This window comes from Canis aureus, chromosome 19, assembly GCF_053574225.1.
Source record: "Canis aureus isolate CA01 chromosome 19, VMU_Caureus_v.1.0, whole genome shotgun sequence".
Taxonomy (NCBI): Eukaryota; Metazoa; Chordata; class Mammalia; order Carnivora; family Canidae; genus Canis; species Canis aureus.
The window spans coordinates 54,642,650-54,664,185 of NC_135629.1; the positions used below are offsets into that span (position 1 = coordinate 54,642,650).

At 45.1% G+C, this 21,536-nt stretch overlaps 1 protein-coding gene across 2 annotated transcripts in view; it reads right to left on the reverse strand.

The window, feature by feature from the left end:
• Window positions 1-14,582, reverse strand: part of ADGRE1 (adhesion G protein-coupled receptor E1) — a 61,755-nt gene extending 47,173 nt beyond the window's left edge. Inside the window, exons 1-3 of one of the 2 annotated variants that reach the window (XM_077860213.1) lie at window positions 14,460-14,582; window positions 12,047-12,100; window positions 484-630 (exon numbers count right to left, since the gene is read on the reverse strand). In XM_077860213.1, coding sequence (XP_077716339.1) covers window positions 484-630; window positions 12,047-12,100; window positions 14,460-14,490 — 232 coding nt within the window. In that variant the 5' untranslated portion in view covers window positions 14,491-14,582. Of the gene's footprint in view, window positions 1-483; window positions 631-6,500; window positions 6,623-12,046; window positions 12,101-14,459 lie in introns of those variants that run through there. The other variant, XM_077860214.1, reaches the window with a different exon arrangement.
• Between the last annotated feature and the right edge of the window lie 6,954 nt (window positions 14,583-21,536).

A 21,536-nucleotide genomic window follows, 5' to 3' on the forward strand; every position in this document is an offset into this window, starting at 1 on the left:
TGGGTTTGGAGGCCAGTTCAACCACATGACCATGAATGCATCATTTTGGGGTTCCAAGCAGTTTCCTCATCTGTACACTAGAGATTATCACAATGCCTGACTCAGTTTCATGTAAAAATGCGCTGATAGCCCACCACAGGGGACCAGGTATTCAGTGAATGTTAGAAATTCTTGTTTTCTGCATGGAGAGGCAATGAAAAGGAGTTCTCCCAAAATGAAAACAGCCGCTGTTTCTGGACATAAACAAATAGCATGGTTTTTACTTTTATTTCCATGCTAACACCAGCTCCGAATCATTGGAAGTTTTAGTGAGCAGGAATTGTGGTCATTATAGAAAAAGAAAGGAAAACAATGGTCAGAGAGGGAGAGAGGGTGCAAATAATATTTGAGGGAAAAGAAAGAATACCTACATGCACTACCCCACCAGCTTCCACCCGATTTTCCTACAAAATGCTGAAGGGTTACGAGGTTGCATGTACTCACCTATGCATGTCACTCCTGGGCCCTTAAATTGTTCCATTCCATTGCTGGATAGAAAACCTCGTTTGCAAGTGCAGTAGTAACTATCTGGAGTGTCAGTGCATTTTGCATAAGCTGGGCACGTGGTGGTATCTGCACACTCGTTCACATCTGGGCAGCACAGAAGCAAGAAGTCAGGTTAGAGCCCGAGTGGGATTCCAGAGGAGCCAGCATGAGAGAGTAAAGGAGACTGTTGTAGGCTCTACTACCTCTGGAAGACCTAAGCCCTGGTCCCTGGGAATGTAAACTTTTTTGGAAATAGAGTCTTTGTAGATGTAATTAAGACCTCCATGAGGATGAGTAGGATCCTTAAACTGATATTATTGGCATCCCTATAAGAAAAGAGGCACATGGACAGCTCAGGGTCAACACCACCTGGTGACAGAAGCAGAGACTGGAGTCATGTGGCTACAAACCAAGGAACACCAAGGATTTCTGGCCACACCAGGATAAACTCTCCCAAGAGGCTTCAGAGAAAGCATGGCCCTGCAGACACCTTAATTTCAGATTTCTGGGCCCCAGAATGGCGAAGGAATAGAATTCCCCTTGTTTTAAGCCCTCTGTTTGGTGGCAACTGGTTATAGCAGCTCTGAGATACTGCTCAATGCTGTCAGGGACCTTGGAGACTCTACACCCCTGCTGCTCCAAGAGTACTTCATGGGCCAGGAGCACCAGCACTGCCTGGGAGTTGGTGGCAATGCAACCTGTCAGGCCCCTCCCCAGAACTGATCAATCAGAATCTGCATTTTTACAAGGCCCTGGGTGATCTGTGTGCACAGGAAAGTGTGAAATGCAGTGACGTGGACACCTGCTACTCCAAAGTGTTCCTCAGATCAACAGCGTCTGCCTCCCCTGGGTCCCAGGTCTGGAAAAAGCAAATGCTGACTCTGCTGGTCAAAAAAGAGGCCTGAGATTCTGTGTTTCTCACAAGTCCCTGAATGAATCTGAAGCTGCTGGTCCATGGACCACGCTGGGCATGAGACCTCTAGATAGAAGAGTCTGAGACTCAAAATTTCAGCCTTTGAAGCACAGAAGACCCAGGTTCAAAACAAAAACAAAACAAAAACCTTCAGCAGCAAACCATCAAGCAGAGAACAGCAGTTCTTCCCCAGACCCACGTCCCCTACTTCCTTGTAGTAACATTACTTCCAGTTAAAGACTGCATTCTCTGTGTGTCCTGCAGCTAGGTGTGGCCCGGTGGCTAAGTTCAGCATGCACAGAAGTGATATGCACACTGTTTGGCCATACCCTTAATGACAAAAGGCATCTTCTCCTCTTCCCCTTTCCTCTTCCCCTTGGCTGAAACATGGACAGAGGAGGCTGATCTATCCTTCACCATGGGGATAATGGCCTGGAAAACCACATGCTGAGGGATGGAGAGGCAACAAGTGGAGGGCACCTGGAATCTGTGATGATCTGGGCAGCCCTGTCACCCTGTTCCATCTACAGTTTGGAGATTTATGAGAAGACTGTCCTTCTAAGAGCTAAATTTCTAAGTTGTTGTTTGGTTTCTGTGGAAACAGCCAAAACAACATTCTAGCCAGTCCAGCTCTGGGACAAGTGATTGCACCTCCCTGGACCTCAGTTTGCCTGTTTAGTCCTCACCCTCACATCCAGGGGGTCCACAGGCCCTGTTGGTTCTCTGTCCAAAGAGCATTTGGCATCTACCTGCTTTTCTCTATCACCACGGCTATGCTTGGTACAGATCCTCCTCTGGATTCTGCATCCCTAAATCCTCCATTGTCCACTGCGATCTCTTCTCCACATAGTAGCCATCTCTGAACACATATTTGATCATCTACCCCTACCGCTGCCTACAGTGCTGCCTGCTGCACTCATAATTCAAATCCAAATCACTTAACAGGACCCACAAAGCCCCAGGGACCAGACCCAACCACATCTTTAAGCCTCGTTTCCTATTACTCTCAATGTCTAGGACTTGCCACTGCAGGGCCTTTGCTCGTGCTCTTCCCTTTGCCTCTGCTCATCTGGCAAGCTCCTATTCACTCCTCAGGTCTTGCTTTAGTATCATATCCTCATAAAAGCCTCCCCTGACTCCTCGAAAGCTACACGTGCTCCTTCTTTCTGACACTTATAGTTGCTCAATTATTTGTATGATTAGCTTTTTAGTTATTATTTCCTCTGCCACACTGTGAGCTCCAGAAAGAGAAAGAGAAAGCCAGAGGTGGAGGCAGGCTTCTAGGTGCCTGGGGAAGAGACTTATTTGATACTACCATTCCTGTGGTTGTCACAATAATGACCCTTCCAAAGATGACCACATCCTAATCCCTGGAACCTACGAATATGCTATGCCTGTGGCAAGAGAGCCTTAAGGTTTCAGATGGAATTAAGATAGCAACCAACTGATCCCGAGCTGAACAGATTAATCTGGAGGTAATTCTGGATTATCCAGTTGGGTCCAAGGTAATCACAAAGGTCCTTATAAATGGAAGATGGAGCCAGGAGAGGCAAAGTGACACCCTTTGAGAAAGACCTGACCAGTTAATGCTGGCTTTGAAGATGGAGGAGGAAGGACACAAGGCAAGGAATTCAGGTGACCTCTAGAGGCTGGAAAAAGTGAAAAGACAGATTATCCTATAGAACCTCCAGAAAGGGACCCCTGGGTGGCTCGGTGGTTGAGCATCTGCCTTTGGCTCAGAGGGTGATCTTGGTCCAGTGATCAAGTCCCATATCAGGCTTCATGTGAGGAGCCTGCTTCTCCCTCTGTCTATGTCTCTGCCTCTCTCATGAATGAATAAATAAAATCTTTTTTAAAATAAAAATAAAAAGAACCTCCAGAAAGGAACACAGCCCTGCTAACACCTTGATTTTAGCCCAGTGGGACCCACTTTGGACTTCTGACCTCCTCCAGACCCATAAGGTAATGTTTTTGTTGTTTGAAGCCACCAAGTTTGTGATAATTTGCTAGAACAACCATAGGAAACTAATACAATTACCATTACACAGATGTGAACAATTGAGGCTCAGTGAGGTTAAGTAACTTGACCAAGGACACACAGCTGGTGAGTGGCAGCTCCAAGCCTGTTGAAACCTGAAGTGAGCAGTCTTCATGAGTGCTACCCAAGAAGAGGTAGATCTGGCCAGAAATGGAATCAATTTTCAGGTAATTTCTAAAACAATTATTTGTAAAAACTTTTGTAATTGATTAAGTCTGTAACTGATTAAGCCCTGATGGACTCTGAGCTCCTGAAGTCAAGGACTTATGTCTGTGTCATTCACTGCTGTGTGCTAAATGCATACACAGTGCCCAGTACACATTTGGTGCTCAGTAATAGCTGAAAAACTAACAATTAGAACAAAGAGCAGAGGGAGGTGAGTGAGCTATGATGGTACTTGGGGCAGAGGAAACAGCAAGTGCATGAAGGGCTCAGGGGCAGGACCACACCTGGAGATGTGGTGGAGTTACAGGGGGGCCAGTGTGGTTGGAGCAGAGTGGGCAGGGGGGAAAGGGAGGCCTGGACATGGCCAGATCGTGTTAGATCTCCTTGACTGCTGGCATACCTCAGCTTTCTATCAGAGAGCAATGGGTGCCATGGGAGAGTCTGAACACAGGCAGGACACAACAGGACTGCGGTTTTAGCAGGATCCTGTGGCCCCTGGCCGGAAGATGAACTGCAGAGGGGCAGGAGCAGAATGACCAGGGAGGAGGCACCTGCACCTGTCCAGGTAGGCAAGGAGGGCAGAGGCAACCCCAGTGGGAAGAATGGAAGACAGAAGATTAGGGGTTTATTCTGAAGGCAATGTTAGCAGGATTTGCCAACAGATTGGATGGAGGGTGTGAAAGAAAGAGGAATGAACAATAATGCCAATACCAATCGGTAGAATGGGAAAGCACCTTATAAAGTGCTGCAAAAACATTAAGGGGTGGATTATGCTTAGGGTCTTGAAGAGTCAGCTCTTTACTTCCTATAACATGCTTTGTTTATTTCACTTCCCTGCAGGACACCTCAATTGCATCTCTTCTCATTAACAACTTCCTCTTTCGCCTGCAGAGGCAACATTGTTCTTTGCAAACTTCCGGAACATTGCCACTTACAGTCTCTCATTCGAGTTTCCCATTATTCTCTTACTCTGGCTCAATTGCTCACAACTCACACCCACCCCAAACCAGAATCGCAAACCAGCCCTGTGTGACTGGGCACCTGCCAACCTCTCCAGCTCATCTCCTACCTTGTCCCATCTGCCATGCTCACCTTTGCTCGGTTCCTCAAATTCCTTCTGGTCTCAGGACCTTTACATGTCACCCCAAAGATCTTAGGACTGGCCAGCCTCCCTAATCATGTGAACCTTATTATTTTTCATAATAAATCTTTTATCTGAGGCACCTGGATGGGCTCAGTAGTTGAGCATCTGCCTTAGGCTCAGGTCATGATCCCAGGGTCCCGGGAGCAAGTCCCGCATCGGGCTCCCCGCAGGGAGCCTGCTTCTCTCTCTGCCTATGTCTTTGCTTCTCTGTGTGTCTTTCATGAATAAATAAATTAATTCTTTAAAAAATCTTTTATCTATAAAAGATATGTATCCATCCTATTGGTTCTGTTTCTGTGCATGACTCTAACAAATACAAATACCTGCTATATGTCAGGCACTATTCTAGGTACTGTGGATTCAGCAGTGGAACAAGATACACAAAATTCCCCCACCTTCACAGAGCTGATAACCTGGAGAAGTGAGGGTGAGGGATCTAATGTCAAAAATAGAGTAGTTGCTGAGAAGATGACACATGAGCTGAAACATAAAGAAGATGAGGGAAGGACCAAGTATATATGTAGGTCAAGAACATCCCAAGCAGAGGGCACAGCTTGTGCAAAGGCCTTGGGGCAGGACAGGGCCTGGGGTATTGGAGGAACAGTGAGGTATGTATGGCTGGAACAGAGAGAGTGAGGGGGAGACAGGGATGAGGGAGGGGCAGGGAGGGGATAGGACAGGTCATGTGGGACCTTAGGGGCCTCAGAGAGGACTTGGGCTTTTACCCAAGGGTGGTGGGAGCCTTGGAGGGCTGTGGGCAGTGGACGCAGGACCTGACTTGGGTGCTGTGCTCTCTGGTGTCCTCTGTGGCCACTTCAAGGGCTAAAAGCCAAGAAACCCCTTCAACAATCCACCTGAGCAGACACATGATCCTCAATCATGAGCAAAACAACTTAATGGATGATCACCTAATTGACCGAAGCATAAAGAGATTCCAAGAGGCAAAAAGGCTTTTAAAAACAGAACTAGAGCTTCCGTTTCATTGGTGCCTCCCAAGCACCAGGCCCCTTCCATGCATTTCCTGCAGGCCCCACAATAATGCTTCCCAGTGTAGTAATCCTGGTTTTCGCCAGGGCTTTCTTGGTATTCACACTTGAAGTTCAGAGTCCCGTGAACCCCCTCCTGGTCAGAGGCAAACCACGACAGTTGGTCACCCTACTTCAAGGTAAACGTTAGGGATCCATTTTACAGATGTGGAAACAGATCCCCAAGAGAGTTTGTATAGCCTCTCCTGGGTCACACCACCAGTCAAAATGCAAGAGAAGAGCAAGTAAAATGGGTGAAGGTTGGCAAGGCAGCCAGGGGTCCTGCTCATTGTCCTGACTGTGCCCACTCGCTGGCTACCAACTTTGGCCCAGATAGCAAGAATCCGATAATTCAGGTTTCTCTGAGGAGAAGGAGGGTTGACATACTTGTGCACCTGCTATGTTCCCAGTACAGTTTGAGGCACCACCTGTATCTTACCTCATATAATGCTCATCAAAACCCAGTTGGATTAACTCCACTGACCTTCCTTTTCATGGGAACTGAAGTCTTAGGGAACTTGCCGAAATACCTGAGCACCAGAACCAGGATTCGAACTCAGGAAACGTGACTCCAGAGCCCACCTCTTAACAACTGCACATATGGAGTCGAATCCTCACAATTATCCCACCGGGTGCGAGTCATCGCAATACCCGTTAATCAGAGGACAAAACAGAGATGAAGATGCTTACCCAAGATCTAGTTGCCTTCATTCCTGGGGGAGTCTCTTACCAGAATGCGTGCTCCGCAGCTGCCAGCAGCCCACGAGCAGAGCAATGAGAAGCCACTAGATCCTTATTCAAAGCCATCCCTTTGAAAGTGGCTGTGACCCTGCCAGGCTGTATTTCCCTGAGTGCCAGTGATTACCATAGCAAGTTACGAAAGCAGGAGTGGGTATGCGAAGGGGAAAACCCCAGCTTCCTGGGGGCTCTCCTACATCAGCTCATGAGCTCTTCACATGTTGCCAGGTAAGAAATTGTGGGACAGGGACAGCCCAGGTGGCTCAGCGGTTTAGCGCCGCCTTCAACCCAGAGTGTGATCCTGGAGTCCTGGGATCGAGTCCCACATCGGGCTCCCTGCATGGAGCCTGCTTCTCCCTCTGACTGTGTCTCTCATGAGTAAATAAATAAAACCTTTAAAAAAAAAAAAAGAAATGGTGGGACAGTGGTCACTCTTGGCAGCCATCCCCCAACTGCTTTACCAGGATGGCATACCCATCCCCCAGGGAATGACGGGCAGACAGGCGTAGGAGTGTTATAGTGCAGCCTCCCCTTGGCCCCCCAAGGTGAACCTCTGGGTTGCGCTTCACATTCCAGGGCTCCCTGTGAGACCAGGCTGTGGCTGAAGCTCTCCTGAAACACCTTCTGGGTGGCTAGTTTCTCTCCCCACCCTGTCCTGCTCTCATTCCCCTGCAAGTGTTTCCTGAGAGTCTTCCCTCAATAAATTATTCACACAAGAGTCCTCTTATCAAGTTCTGCTTCTACAAAAACTGCTGGAGGGGAGGTGGATGGGGTAACTGGGTGGTGAGCATTAAGGAGAGCATGTGATGTGATGAGCACTGGGTGTTATATGCAACTGATGAATTATTGAAAACTTCATCTGAAACTAATGATGTACTATATATATTGGCTAATCGAATTTAAATAAAAAAAAAAGAAAAAGAAACTGACCAAAAGCAGACAGTAATCCTTATTTTGGTGCATTTTTTGTTTTGTTTATACCTTTTTCTAAGAAGATAATAATTGTAAAACTAAATGCAAACAATGCAGAAGCATATAAAATTAAAAATGAAGAGTTCTCAGTCCCCCATCCTTATACCCAGGGGCAAATGCTGCCTAAAGCTTAGATCCCCCTTAGCTTAGAGGGGATCTCCTCCAGGTTAGATACTCTTCACAGGCTCAGTCAAGCAAGTATATTATTAAATTGGAATAAGTTTATAAATTCATACAGTTTTATTAACACAAGTGAGATCATACAATATACAATCTGTTGTGCTCTCCAAAATAGTAGATACTAATCATATATGGCTGCATTTTAATCTATGAGAATTGGGGCACCTGGGTAGCTCAGTTGATTTAGCCTCTGCCTTTGGTTCAGGTCATGGTCTCAAGGTCCTGGGATCAAGCCCCACATCGAGCTCCCTGCTTAGCATGAGAGTCTACTTCTCCCTCTCCCTCTGCCCTTCCCCCGATCGTGCTCACACTCGCTCTCTCTTTCTCTCTCTCTCACCTTCTTTCTCAAATAGATAAATAAAATCTTTAAAAAATAAATCTATGAAAATTAAATAAAATGAAGCATTCCATTCTTTGATCCAATTAGCCTTATTTCAATTGCTCAGTAGCCACTTGTGACTAACTAGCGACTACAGTAGATCCAGAACATGTCCATCATCGTAGAAAGTTCTGTTGGAAAACCCTGTCATACTCTTACTTGCTTTTTCACTTAGGAGTAGGTCTTGCAAACCAAGGGCAGCAAATTGGTCAAGCATGGAAGCTGGGTGATGGGTACATGGGAGTTTGCTGTACTATTTTTCCCTACCTTTGAATGTCTAAATATTTCTATAATAAAAAGAGAAGGATATGTTTGGGGCAACTTTCCAAACCAGTCCATACACACCTAACTCATACTTTAAAAAAATTTTTTATTTATTTATTCATGAGAAACACAGAGAGAGAGAGAGAGGCAGAGAGATAGGCAGAGGGAGAAGCAGGCTCCCTGCAAGGAGCTGGATGTGGGGCTCGATCCTGGGACCACAGGATCACAACTGGAGCTGAAGGCAGATATCCAACCGCTGAGCCACCCAGGCATCCCTAACTCATGCTTTTGAACAGCTATGTCGGTTCCGCTGTGTCCATGGGCATTAACTGTCCCATGGACACAGTGGCTTGGTAGTCAAAGGTCAAGCAGAAACTCCACACTCCCCTTTCCATGGTCTGGAACTGTCACTAGCAGGCAGCTTACCCACCACAGGCTACATTTCTCAGCTCACCTTGTGTCCAGGTATGGTCATGTGACTGTGAGCAAATATGACATGCATCATGCATATTCCCTCCCCTATGATCTACAGAAGATTCTGAGCCCCTAGCATGGCTGAGCCACAAGACAGAAGGAGTCCAGGTCTCTGAATTACCACTTTGAGGAAAGGAACCCACTGGCCAGAAATATCTACATTGGACTCTTAAACAAACAAAAATTAAATTTCTTTTTATTAAGCCATGGACAGCTCTGGGTTTGTTACGGTAGCTAGGGTTATCCTGACAAACACAAGGTTTTATCCAACCAGTCCCCTCAGGTAAGCAATGACTGTTTATTCCAAGTTGTTACGAGAATAGTATAACGTGCATATCCTTCAATGTACGGCGAGGTATCTCTGTATGTTGTACAAATATCTCTTTGGAATAAATTTCTGGATTATGAATTGCTGTCTCAAAGTGTATATGCATTTTTGAAATATTTTATTTATTTATTCATGAGAGGCACAGAGAGAAGCAGAGACATAGAGGGAAAAGCAGGCTCCTCACAAGGAGCCTGATGTGGGAATCGATTACACCCTGAGCCAAAGGCAGAGGCTCAACTGCTGAGCCACCCAGGCACCCCATGTATATGCATTTTTATAGTATTTTATTAGGGATGATATACAGAGAAAAGCACAAATATTGTAAATGTGTGCTTTGATGAACTATCATAACCTTTCCTGTGCTTATGCATTTTTTATTCCAGTAGTGCCCAGTCTTCTCAAATGTTAAGAAACTCACATTTACAAATTCCTTGTATGTGCCTCGACTATATCTCTTGCACTCTCTATGTGGGGTCGTATTCTTTCTTTTATTTATTTATCTACCTAACTTGCCTGTGCTGTGTCAGGCCCAGGCTGGATCCCAGAACTGTGGAGAATGATAAAATGACTTCTTCAACAGCCAAGGACTTTCTGGATTCAATAATAATGATCAATTTTTGTAATCCAGGTGACCTTTTTGGAAATACAGTGATATGATTTTCTCTTTTCCACTTATATGGATGTGAACCTCCCTTCCAACACATTCTGCCAAAGGATTTACTCTCATTCAGGAAAAATTAAGATGTCTTAGCAGCAGGCATACATGAAAGCAAAACAGTAATGTTCAGGTTTTAAATACCAAACTGGGGAGAAGGGCGGGGGGTGGGAGTGAATGGGTGACGGGCACTGGGGGTTATTCTGTATGTTAGTAAATTGAACACCAATAAAAAAATAAAAAATAAAAATAAAAATTAAAAATTAAAAAAAATAATAAATAAATACCAAACTGGATATTTGTGTTCCAAGCAAGACAATAATCTTGAAAGCAAAGCCTTATAAGATGAATGAGTTTTGGATATCTAGTATACAGCATGGTGACTCTGGTTAACTATACTCTATTATATACTTGGAAGTTGTTATGAATAGATCTTAAATATCTTTACCAGGAAAAAAAAAAAGTAATTATGTGAGGCAATGAAGAAATTAGCAAACACTATGATGGTAATCATTTCTCAATATATGTGTACATCAAATCAACATGTGTATACCTTAAACTTGCACAATATTAAATGTCAGTCATATCTCAATAAAATGATTTTTCAGGGACACCTGGGTGGCTCAGTGGTTGAGCATCTGCCTTCGGCTCAGGGCGTGATCCTGGGGTCCTGGGATCGAGTCCCACATTGGGATTCCCAAAGGGAGCCTGCTTCTCCCTGCATCTGTGTCTCTGCCTCTCACTTTGTGTCTCTCATGAATAAATAAATAAAATCTTAATTAATAAAGATTTTATTAATTCATTTATTTATTTTTGTATATTTTTATTGGAGTTCGATATGCCAATGTATAGTATAGAATTCAGTGCTCATCCTGTCAAGTGCCCCCCTCAGTGCCCGACACCCAATCACCCCATCTCCCCCTGCCCACCTCCCCTCTTTAAAAAAATGATTTTGCAGTAGCCAGGCTTGGAGGACTGGAAGGTAAAGCTTTCATTAAGCTGTGGTGTAAAGGAAATACCTATCACAAGGGAAAAGAAAAAATTTTGGGATGCTAATACAGAGAGATGAGAGGGACCCACCAGGACCCCCATTCCTCTGCTACCTCACCTCAGAAACTTCCAGATAGGAATGGGTGCAATTAGGGGTATCAAGGCTAGGGACTGACTTCTCCCAACAATATCCAGGTGGAGTTTCCCAGCCTAGAAGAGAGGCTTGCTTTCTGTTGCTGTCACATCCAACAGGGTATTAAAGCCAAAGATTAGAACCCACAGAGGGAGGTAGCTAGTAGGTTGTCCAAGAAAACTCTTTTGGTTTTCTATAGCCTGAACATAGAAAGCAGAAGCTCTTGCATGGACTCCCAGGGGGTGCAGAGCTGCTGAGAGGACTACCAGAAAGTAAGGTGAGTCCATGCTGTACCAGTAGACAAAACACCCCATCCAGAGTCCCCCCTTGACAGCCACAGGATCTCGTAAGTTGCCCCTATACTAACACCCAGTAGCCATCTTGAGAGGACCAAGATGAAGGTAGGAAAGATTCATTAAGGAGGGCACGGGATATGATGAGCACTGGGTGGTACATGAAACTGATGAATTCCTTAACTCTACATCTGAAACTAATGATGTACTACTATATGTTGGCTAATTTAATTTAAATAAAAATGTTTTTTGAAAGATCAATTCTTTGTACAACACAGAGTTTCCCCAAATAAGGCTGAGCCAGGAAGCTGAGTCATTAAGAACACTAAAAACTGGCAATGTTTTTCCTTTCCATCCAGTAGGAGCTTATGTAAAAGACGGGAACACCCAATACATTTTAAAAATGGATTTTTTCCCACATTGAGTTGTGGTTTGAGTAAATTCCATTCCCATTCCCACTGTACTACCATTTATGAAGCTCTTATCACATGTACCCAGTGGTTAACAAAGTTACCTACTGTAATTTAAGCTTCACAACATCCCTGTGGGATAGGAACCCATGTTGACTATATTTCACAGCTGAGGAAAGTAAGAATCAGAGAGGTTTTGTGTGACTCACTTGAGGTCACACAGTGAATCCAAGGCACAAAGATAAGAGCCTGAAGCAGGAACCCGGAGACCTGGATATTATTTATCCCTTGCTCTGACACTACGTAGCTCCCAGCAAGTGTTCAGCTATGGCTCAGCCTCCTGAGACAGAAGGGTCTCCTTCCCAGAAAACATCCTCCCACACATTGAGCATATGGATTCTCTTTGACCAACTAACTTACCAACTGCCATTGATTCCAATGAAAACATAACCCAGATGAATATACCACAATACCCTGTGAAAAAAGAAAATAAAAATACCATGAACCATCAAGAAGCAAGATGGACTCAACCTGAAAAAGTACTCCTGGAATGGCCTCATATAAACAGGTTTGATGAACCTAGATGGGAGATCCACCTGGAGTGATAAACATACAATATTTCATGTAATACTTACAGCAGCCATTCCTGTTTTTCTGCACTCCATGTTTTTCATTTTGTTTGTATCATCTTCATTTTATTTTCAATTACAAAAAAAAAGTCCCAGCTGATTTTCAAAAATGTACACTAAAACATGTATTCTCAAAAGAAATGACATCTCCCCCAAGAGGGCAAAACTTGGTTCTTAGGGAGAGATGAAAAAAACCTACTGTTTCTTGTATGACACATATATAGAAATAATACATGTAATAATACATAAATAGGGGAGCCTGGGTGGCTCAGTGGTTGAGCATCTGCCTTTGGCTCAGGTCATGATCCTGGGGTCCTGAGATCGAGTCTTACATCAGGCTCCCTGTCGGGAGCCTGTTTCTCTCTCTGCCTGTGTCTCTGCCTCTCTCTGTGTGTCTCTCATGAATAAATAAAATCTTTAAAAAAAAAAGAATACTTTAAAAATACATACATAGATGTACAGTATATCCGTAGCATTAAAATGGCATGGATGGTCAAGTGGTTAGTTTTTAAAATGTCTAAAAGGCAGTGCAGCTGCCCCAACATTTAGCTCTTTTCTGACATTACTCCATGACCCCCACCACCACCACCATCATTCCCATGACCACGGTCCAACCTCCAGCACTCCCACCACTACCCCACCATCCCCATGACCACCACCCCCACCATCACCCCCACCATCTCCACCACCAATGTTGTCATCACTACTCTTTGCTGATTAACTTCAGGGAAGAACAAGGAGCCTAATAGCTAATACCAGTGCCAACACCCCAAAGCGGCAACTTGGCATTCCTGCATTTGGAGTCCATGAGTTATCTGCAACTTCTCTAAAAAATTTTATTTATTTATTTATTTATTTATTTATTTATTTATTTATTTATTCATTCATTCATTCATTCATTCATTCATTCATGAGAGACACAGAGAGGCAGAGACACAGGCAGAGGGAGAATCAGGCTCCCTGCGGGGAGCCCGATGTGGGACTCTATCCTAGGACCCTGGGATCACACCCTGAGCCAAAGGCAGATGCTCAACCACTGAACCACTCAAGTGCCCCTTACCTGCTCCTTCTAATGACGCCTGCCAATCAACAACTCCCACAGACTCAAACTCTTGATATTCCCATTCATTACCACCAACCAAAATTCTTTTGCTCATTAATCATTTTAGAGGGAACAGAGCATTGTTTTTAAGCATACCGACTCTGGTGTCAAATGCTTGGGTTTAAAAATCTGGCTTCACTAATTGCTGACTACATGGATGTGGCAAAGTTATTTAATCTCTTTGGGCCTAAGTTTTCTCTTCCACAAAGAGATGCACTGGGCCACAGCCAAGGAAGCCTGCACTTATTGCTCAAAATGTTGTCCCTTGTTCATAGATTTGAAGCGGTAACTAAAACTTGAAAGATAGGAAGAAAATCACAACATAGACCATAAATAAAACCAGTACAAACTGACATTTGAAGAAAGGGAAATAAGAGAATAGACAGGAAGGCTCCACCTCATGGCTCAGGCCTCAGCACAAATGTCACCCCCTCTGAGAGGTCTTCCCCGACTTCCCTCTTCAACATAACCCCTGGTCACTCTCTTCTTTTGTGGCACTATCACTGCCTGAAATGCTTTTGTGTACTTATTATTTGGGATAGCATAGTGTAGTGATAAGAAATAAAGTTTACACATCCTGGAGCCAAACTCCCGGCTCTACCCCTTTTAGTTAAGTCGTTTTGGGCAAGTCATCTCATATCCTTTGCCTCAGTTCTCTCCTTTGTAAAATGGGACTATTAGTGACCCAGTATTGGAGGAGTTTTGTGAAGATATTTGAAGAACTTACAAGGGTGGTAGATGGGTGGTTGCTGTCATGGCCAGTGGGTTCTTTTCTATCTGCCCTTCCCATGAGGATGTCAGCCTCATGACAACAGGAACTACTTGCTTACCACTGCTCTCCCCTCAGTACCTACAGCAGCACATAGTAGGTGCTCAGGAAATACATGTCAAATGAATGACTATAAATAAAATCTTCCCTGACAGATGGAATTCCCTATCCTGAGTAATTTTTTCCAAAGATCTCCCAATGAAGGTATTGGCAGTGTCTAGCCTAGAATTGGGGTCTCAGGCTGATCACCCCATGGCCCTCCCTTTTTCCTACAGTCTATGTCTAGCGCAGGCTTCCCCCAACCCTCCCACCACCATTCAGCCCCATACTCACCCCAGAAGAGGAGCAAGTTGAAGCTCCACATGATGCCCTGCTTCTGTCATTCAAAGAACAGAACCTTTCCTTCATTCTGAGACTTTTCTGTAAGAAAAGAGGGTGTAGGAACAGGGGAGGGGTGGAGCTGGAATTGCTCAATGCCGCCAGAGCAAGACAGCTTTTTTTGCTGAATTGCTGCTAGATGAGGACAGTGTGGCAAGCCCCTATTTTGTCTTTCCACACAGTGAAGAGAAGTTGGTCTAGCCGGTGTGTCACTGTGTCCTCTCTCTCTCCAATCTCTCCTCTTCCATCCACTCTTGCTTTTCTTTCCCTACCAATACTTACCTTCTCAATCTTCTTTCATTGCCCCCAACTATAAATGAGCTACCACCACTTGTCCCCAATGAAGCAAATCTCAGACTCAAAGGTCTCTTCCCAGCATGCCCCACACAAATAACTGTCACAGACATCATGGACCAGGTGTTGTGCTAGACCCATTGCCAACAAAATTTAATTTCATCACCTCACATCAACATCATCAAGTAAGGATTCTGACCCCCACCTATTTTACAAAATAAATAAATAAATAAATAAAATTAATAAGGAAACTGAGGCATGGAGAGGAGATGGGACTTGTCCAAGTTTATTTGGAGTTGAGATTTAGATCCAGGACCCTTGCTTCAAGGTCTAACACCTGAACCACCCATCTACCCCCAGCTCTCCTACATCTGACCGCTACACAGCAGCATTCTGCCGCATTCCCAGGTCTAACACACCTTCACGTACAAAATCACACACATGGAGGTCTAGTAATCCCTCAGCCAGGGTCCCCAGAAACAGACACTGAGACTGACATTCTAGTGAAAGTAGTACTTCAGGGAGGTGACCCCAGAAGACTCCAGCTGGGGAGGGGGGCAGTGAGGTAGGGATGGGAAAGGGTCTCCGGTGGCCATGCCATCTAGCAAGTTGGACTGGAGCTCGATCTCACTGGAGACCTCTGAAAGGCAGCCCAGAGTAGTCTTCAGTTACCCCAACAGAGGGGCAAGGAAACTGAGGTATCTACCCCACTAGCTACTGCTGGTCATGGATTGAGGCTTAAGTCAACCCACAACACCTCAGGCCTGGCCTTCAAGCAGAGAGAATGTGCATAATCTGAGTGTAACCCTGTTGATAACAGAATACAATGGCTGATAGTTGTTGGTCCAGTGTGTCCCAGGGCTTGAGGGTCACAGGCACCAAAAGCATCTGCCACAAGCTAAAAATGAGGCACAAAGACCAGCCCCAAGTTCTTGGGAAGAAAAGCCCCACATGTATCTGCATTCTCCCTTTTTCTCTGTGCAAAGCAAAAGACCCACCTTGCAACTGAAGATCACTGAAGAAGAGTCATCAATGGTCCCCTGTGGGTGCATCAAGGGACCCTGCCTGGTGAGGCTACAGTTAAGAGCCAGCATAAAAACAAAGCAAATTAAAAAAAAAAAAAAGCAAATTTCACCAAGAAAGAGGATAAACAAAAGCTGTGTTGTGTTAAGGAGAAGCACTGGAGGATACATAGACTCTAGAACCAGATCACCAGGGGTTCAAATCCCATCTCCTCTGCTTGCTTAATCATGTGTGGTCCCAGACAAGTTCTTAATCTCTCTGTGCCTCAACATTTCCATTTGTAAAGCAGGCCCTATAATAACAGGTCTACTTCACTGGGGCTGCTGTGAGCATCTGTGAGGAGTGGGCACACATGAACAGAGCCTGGCATGCAGGAAAAACTCCAAGTGTTGGCTAATACAGCCACAGAAGCTGGAATCAGATGTAGGCTCAAATTCTTACTCTGCAGGTATTCTCAAAGTGATCTTGGGAAGTAACTTGCCTTTCTGGGCCTCAGTTTTTTCATCTGGAGAACGAAGATAACAATAAGCCATGTCCCGAAGGATTGCTATGGTGGGGACTCCATAATGTGGGGTAATATTGCCCACTGGAAGCAACTTCTGGGGCTTGCATTTTCTTCTATAATCCTTGTTCAATGCATCCAGGTGTGGTCACTAAACAAACAAATGCAGTGGTTTTAACTTCATCCACAAATTCTTTGATACTCTGCCCTTCAAGAGGGGGAGCCTAATCCTGCCCTTCTTGAGGGGTGTGCTGGACTTAGTGAACAGCAAAGGAGAACATGACACTGCTATCTGAGACATCTGAGGTTTAGAGGGTCACTGTGGCTTCCTGCTTGCTCACCCCTTCTGAGATCATTCACGGGGGGGAAACTCATCACCATGTTGTGAAGACACTCTGCAATAGTGGGGAGAAGCCCACATGAGGAGGAAATGAGGTCTTTAGCAACAGCTTAACTGTGACCTCACAGGTGGACCCTGATCCAGAACCACCAAGCTGAGTCACCTCCAGATTCCTGACCCTCTGAAACTATAAGAAAATAAAACCTGGTTATCTAAAGCCATCCAGTTTTGTAGCAAGAGACAACTGGTATACCTAGAAGCAATTTTCCCCATCAGCAAATGAGGACACCACCAGTTTCATAGGGTTTGAGGTTTAATGTAATAAAATCACAAAAATCCTGCCTGACACAGATTAAATGCTCAATAATATTCACTGTTATTCTCTAACTTAATCCTCAGGGCACCAGAAGGCATTTCAGTAAGGGAGTGAGCAACAGGCTAGGGCTTTACAGCTGCTGCACTCTGGACTGGGTGGGAGCTGTGGAGAAGGCTGGGCTGCAACTGGGGAAGAGAAAAGCATGATGGTCTTGCCTACGGCAGGAGCTGTGGAGACAGAGAAGAGTTTAGGAAGCAGGAAAGGTGGAAGTGGGGAAATGTCTGGTGAGCAGGGAGTCTGAGACAGAAGGAATAGTTGACATTCAGAATGGGGACAGACATGGGATGAGGACAGGTGACTTCCCTGCCCCCACCGTAACAAAGCACCACAAACGACCACTTGAAATGACACCAATTCATTACATTACAGATCTGGAGGTCAGAGTCCCAAGTGAATCTAAGGGGACTGAGTTCAAGATGTCAACAGAGGTGAATTCCTTCTGAAGGCTCCATGGAAATCCATGCCTTATCCTTTCCAGCTTCTGGAGGTCCCTTTCTCTGTCTTCATAGCCAGCAGTGTAGCATCTTCCAATCTCCCTCTCTCTCTCTTTCAATCTCCCTCTCTCATTCTTTCTCTGACCTTCCTTCTGCCCTCTTAAAAGGGCCCTTGTGATTGCATTGGACCCACTCAAATAATCCAGAATTTCTTCTTAACTTAATCCCATCTGCAAAGCCCCGTTTGCTGGGTAAGGTCACATATTCACAAGTTCCAGGGATTTAGATGTGGACGACTTGGCAGGAAGGAGCCTTATAATTCTACACATATGCGAGTCTGGGGTCCTGGTCAGGAATAGAGGATCACAAGATGCCAGTCACCCTTTATTAAACCCCAAACAGCTGACCAAGGCTGTAAAATCTGCACTTCAGAGATCCTGCCAATCCACAGACAGGCTTAGAGGGAGAAGAGGAAGGATGAAGCAGAGGAAATGCAGTTTCTAGACACGTGGCTTGATAAACCTAACCTAAATTTTTCCCAGAAAGGGGGGAAATAAGGGGAAAATCAGATTTAAGAAATCAGCCTGGAGGAGCCCCAGCGGCACCACTCTTCCCCACACTGACTGTTAGCAGGGCCGCTCTAGAACAGCCCTACCCAACTTAACCATATTCCTCCTATACTCTAGATCCTCCTATGGCTCCCTATTATCCTCAGGATGAACTCCAGCCTCATTAACATGGCACTCAAGACCCTGTCTTGTCTTCCACTGGTCTACCCTGCTGCCCTCATTTCTCCCCGTCCTCCCAAAACCATAGTTATCTTAGACCAACTGAAGCCTCTAGAGCAGATGCTCTTGATGCCCTATAGCCACCTCTTAGCAGGTGGAGCACCCATCCCCCAGCTGCTGTGAGTATTGCCTACTAATAGCTCACAGCTTCCCCTTCCCCAGTGTCTCCACAAACCCTCAGGCCCAGCCCAGCTAGTAACCCAAGGTCACAGGGCCACAAACAGCAAGCCCCACAGTAAGATCAACTCATGGTGGTATTTAGGCTCCAGGTTCCCCATGGGGTCGGGCTGAGGCAAGCTTCCGATGTGAGACCACCTCTTTACTCAGCTCTTTTCCTCCGTCCCACTTGGTCTCCCTCACCCTGCCTCTGCTAAACACTCGCCCCAGCAAACCCCACGCATGAGGTCCCCACAGCAGGGCCCAAGCTCCCAAATCCCCAACCGAGGGCCAACTATGTTAACATTTTTCCAAAGAGGTGCATTAGAAAGTGGAGGATCAGTAACGTATCCTCCAGACCGAGAAGGCACTTTAAGACCAAAAAACAAAGCAAGCCACTCTATAGCGCTTACACAGAGTTGTGTTCAGGGTAACGTACTGATAGGTGGATTTTTTTTTAATTTATTTTTTATTGGTGTTCAATTTACTAACATACAGAATAACCCCCAGTGCCCGTCACCCATTCACTCCCACCCCCCGCCCTCCTCCCCTTCCACCACCCCTAGTTCGTTTCCCAGAGTTAGCAGTCTTTACGTTCTGTCTCCCTTTCTGATATTTCCCACACATTTCTTCCCCCTTCCCTTATATTCCCTTTCACTATTATTTATATTCCCCAAATGAATGAGAACATATAATGTTTGTCCTTCTCCGACTGGCTTACTTCACTCAGCATAATACCCTCCAGTTCCATCCACGTTGAAGCAAATGGTGGGTATTTGTCATTTCTAATAGCTGAGTAATATTCCATTGTATACATAAACCACATCTTCTTTATCCATTCATCTTTCGATGGACACCGAGGCTCCTTCCACAGTTTGGCTATCGTGGCCATTGCTGCTATAAACATCGGGGTGCAGGTGTCCCGGCGTTTCATTGCATTTGTATCTTTGGGGTAAATCCCCAACAGTGCAATTGCTGGGTCTTAGGGCAGGTATATTTTTAACTGATTGAGGAACCTCCACACAGTTTTCCAGAGTGGCTGCACCAGTTCACATTCCCACCAACAGTGTATGAGGGTTCCCTTTTCTCCACATCCTCTCCAACATTTGTTGTTTCCTGCCTCTGATAGGTGGATTGACAGGCGACTATCCATGGGGAAGACGGTCATTCTCCACAACTACTCTCCGCCCAGTCCAGAAGTAATCCCAGCTTTTAGGGAGCGAGGGGCATGGCAGTAAGGTCACCCGACAGTTACCTAAAGTGGGGCCTTCTGTGCATCACATTAGGGAAGATCAGAATAAGCCTTCCCATTTCCCGATCAGAGCATACATTAACATCCATGGGGCCTAGAACACATAGTCCCCAGCGAGGTCAGTGCGTAGGCATGAGCAAGACGGAGGGCCCAAGATGGAGTCAGTGTTGTTAGCATTCCTACAAGGTGATATCCAAAATAAAAGATACCTGGTCGAAGGAGGGCACTGACCAATCAGAATGGATACTGGCTGTGAACCTAAGACAAGATCCAGGGGTCACATCTGGTGCTAGCCACTAACCCTTTGGCAGCTGGATCATGGGATATCTTATGGTAAAGGCTAGATATGTCGTTGGCTTGGAGTCACGACTACTTACCAACTAGAACAGAAATATTTCCATATCTTTTTAAGCTTAAGGTGTACAATGTGTTGATTTGATTTGTTTATATATTGCAATCTGATGGCTGCCATAACATTAACTAATACCTCCATCATGTCACACAATTGCCAATTTTTTTTTCTGGTGAGAACATTTAAGATCTAGTATCAGGGATCCCTGGGTGGCGCAGCGGTTTGGCACCTGCCTTTGGCCCAGGGCGCGATCCCAGAGACCCGGGATCGAATCCCACATCGGGCTCCCGGTGCATGGAGCCTGCTTCTCCCTCTGCCTGTGTCTCTGCCTCTCTCTCTCTCTCTCTCTCTCTCTGTGACTATCATAAATAAATAAATAAAAATTAAAAAAAAAAGATCTAGTATCTTTGCAACTTTCAAGTATATAATACAGTATTGTTAACTATAATCACGCTGCTATGCAGAAAATCCCCAGAACTCACTCCTCTTCTAACTCCGAGTTTGTACCCTTTGACCAACATCTTCCCATTTCCTCCACCACCTCCACTCCTGGTACGTGTTTCACTTTTTTAGATTTCACTTAGAAGTGATAGCACACGGCATTTGTCTTTGTCAGAAGATCCACCCATGTTGTTACAAATGGCAGGATTTTCTTCTATCTCATACTGAAATAACATTCCAGTGGTGTGTGTGTGTGAGTGTGTGTGTGTGTGTGTGTGTGTGTGTGGCATGTTCTTTATCCATTCATCCATTGATAGACACTTAGATTGTTTTCATGTCTTGGCTAATGTGAGCAATCCTGCAATGGACATGGAAGTACATATTCTCTTTTTGATATCCAGTATTAATTTCCTATAATTATATACCTAGAAGTGGGATCACTAGACCATTTAGTGCTTGTCCAAGAGAAATAAAAACATATATCCACAGAAGGAGTCATACACAAATGTTCACAGCTGTTTTGTTCACAATTGCTGAATGCTGAACAGAGTTCAGAAGTCCATGGACAGGTGATGTGTCTACATGATGAAGGCAGGAGCTACTAGGACCCTCAACAGTATGGATGAATCTCAAAGATCACATGCGAGGAAAAGAAGCCAGACGTGGGACGCCTGGGTGGTTCAGTGGCTGAGTGTCTGCCTTTGGCTCAGGGCGTGATCTTGGAGTCCCAAGATGGGAGTCTCGCATCAAGCTCCCTGCATGGAGCCTGCTTCTCCCTCTTCCTATGTCTCTGCCTCTGTGTGTGTGTGTCTCTCATGAATAAATAAATAAAATCTTAAGAAGAAGAAGAAAAGAAGAAGAAAAAGAAAAGAAGAAAGAAGAAGAAGAAGAAGAAGAAGAAGAAGAAGAAGAAGAAGAAGAAGAAGAAGAAGAAGAAGAGGAGGAAGAGGAAGAAGCTGCCACACGTAACGGACACAAAGAATAAATACTTGAAGAATTCTGTATTCGGGCTCTCCAGAGAAGCAAAAACAAGAGGAGAGGGATCCCAAGGAGTCTGAAGGTTGGAAACTCAGG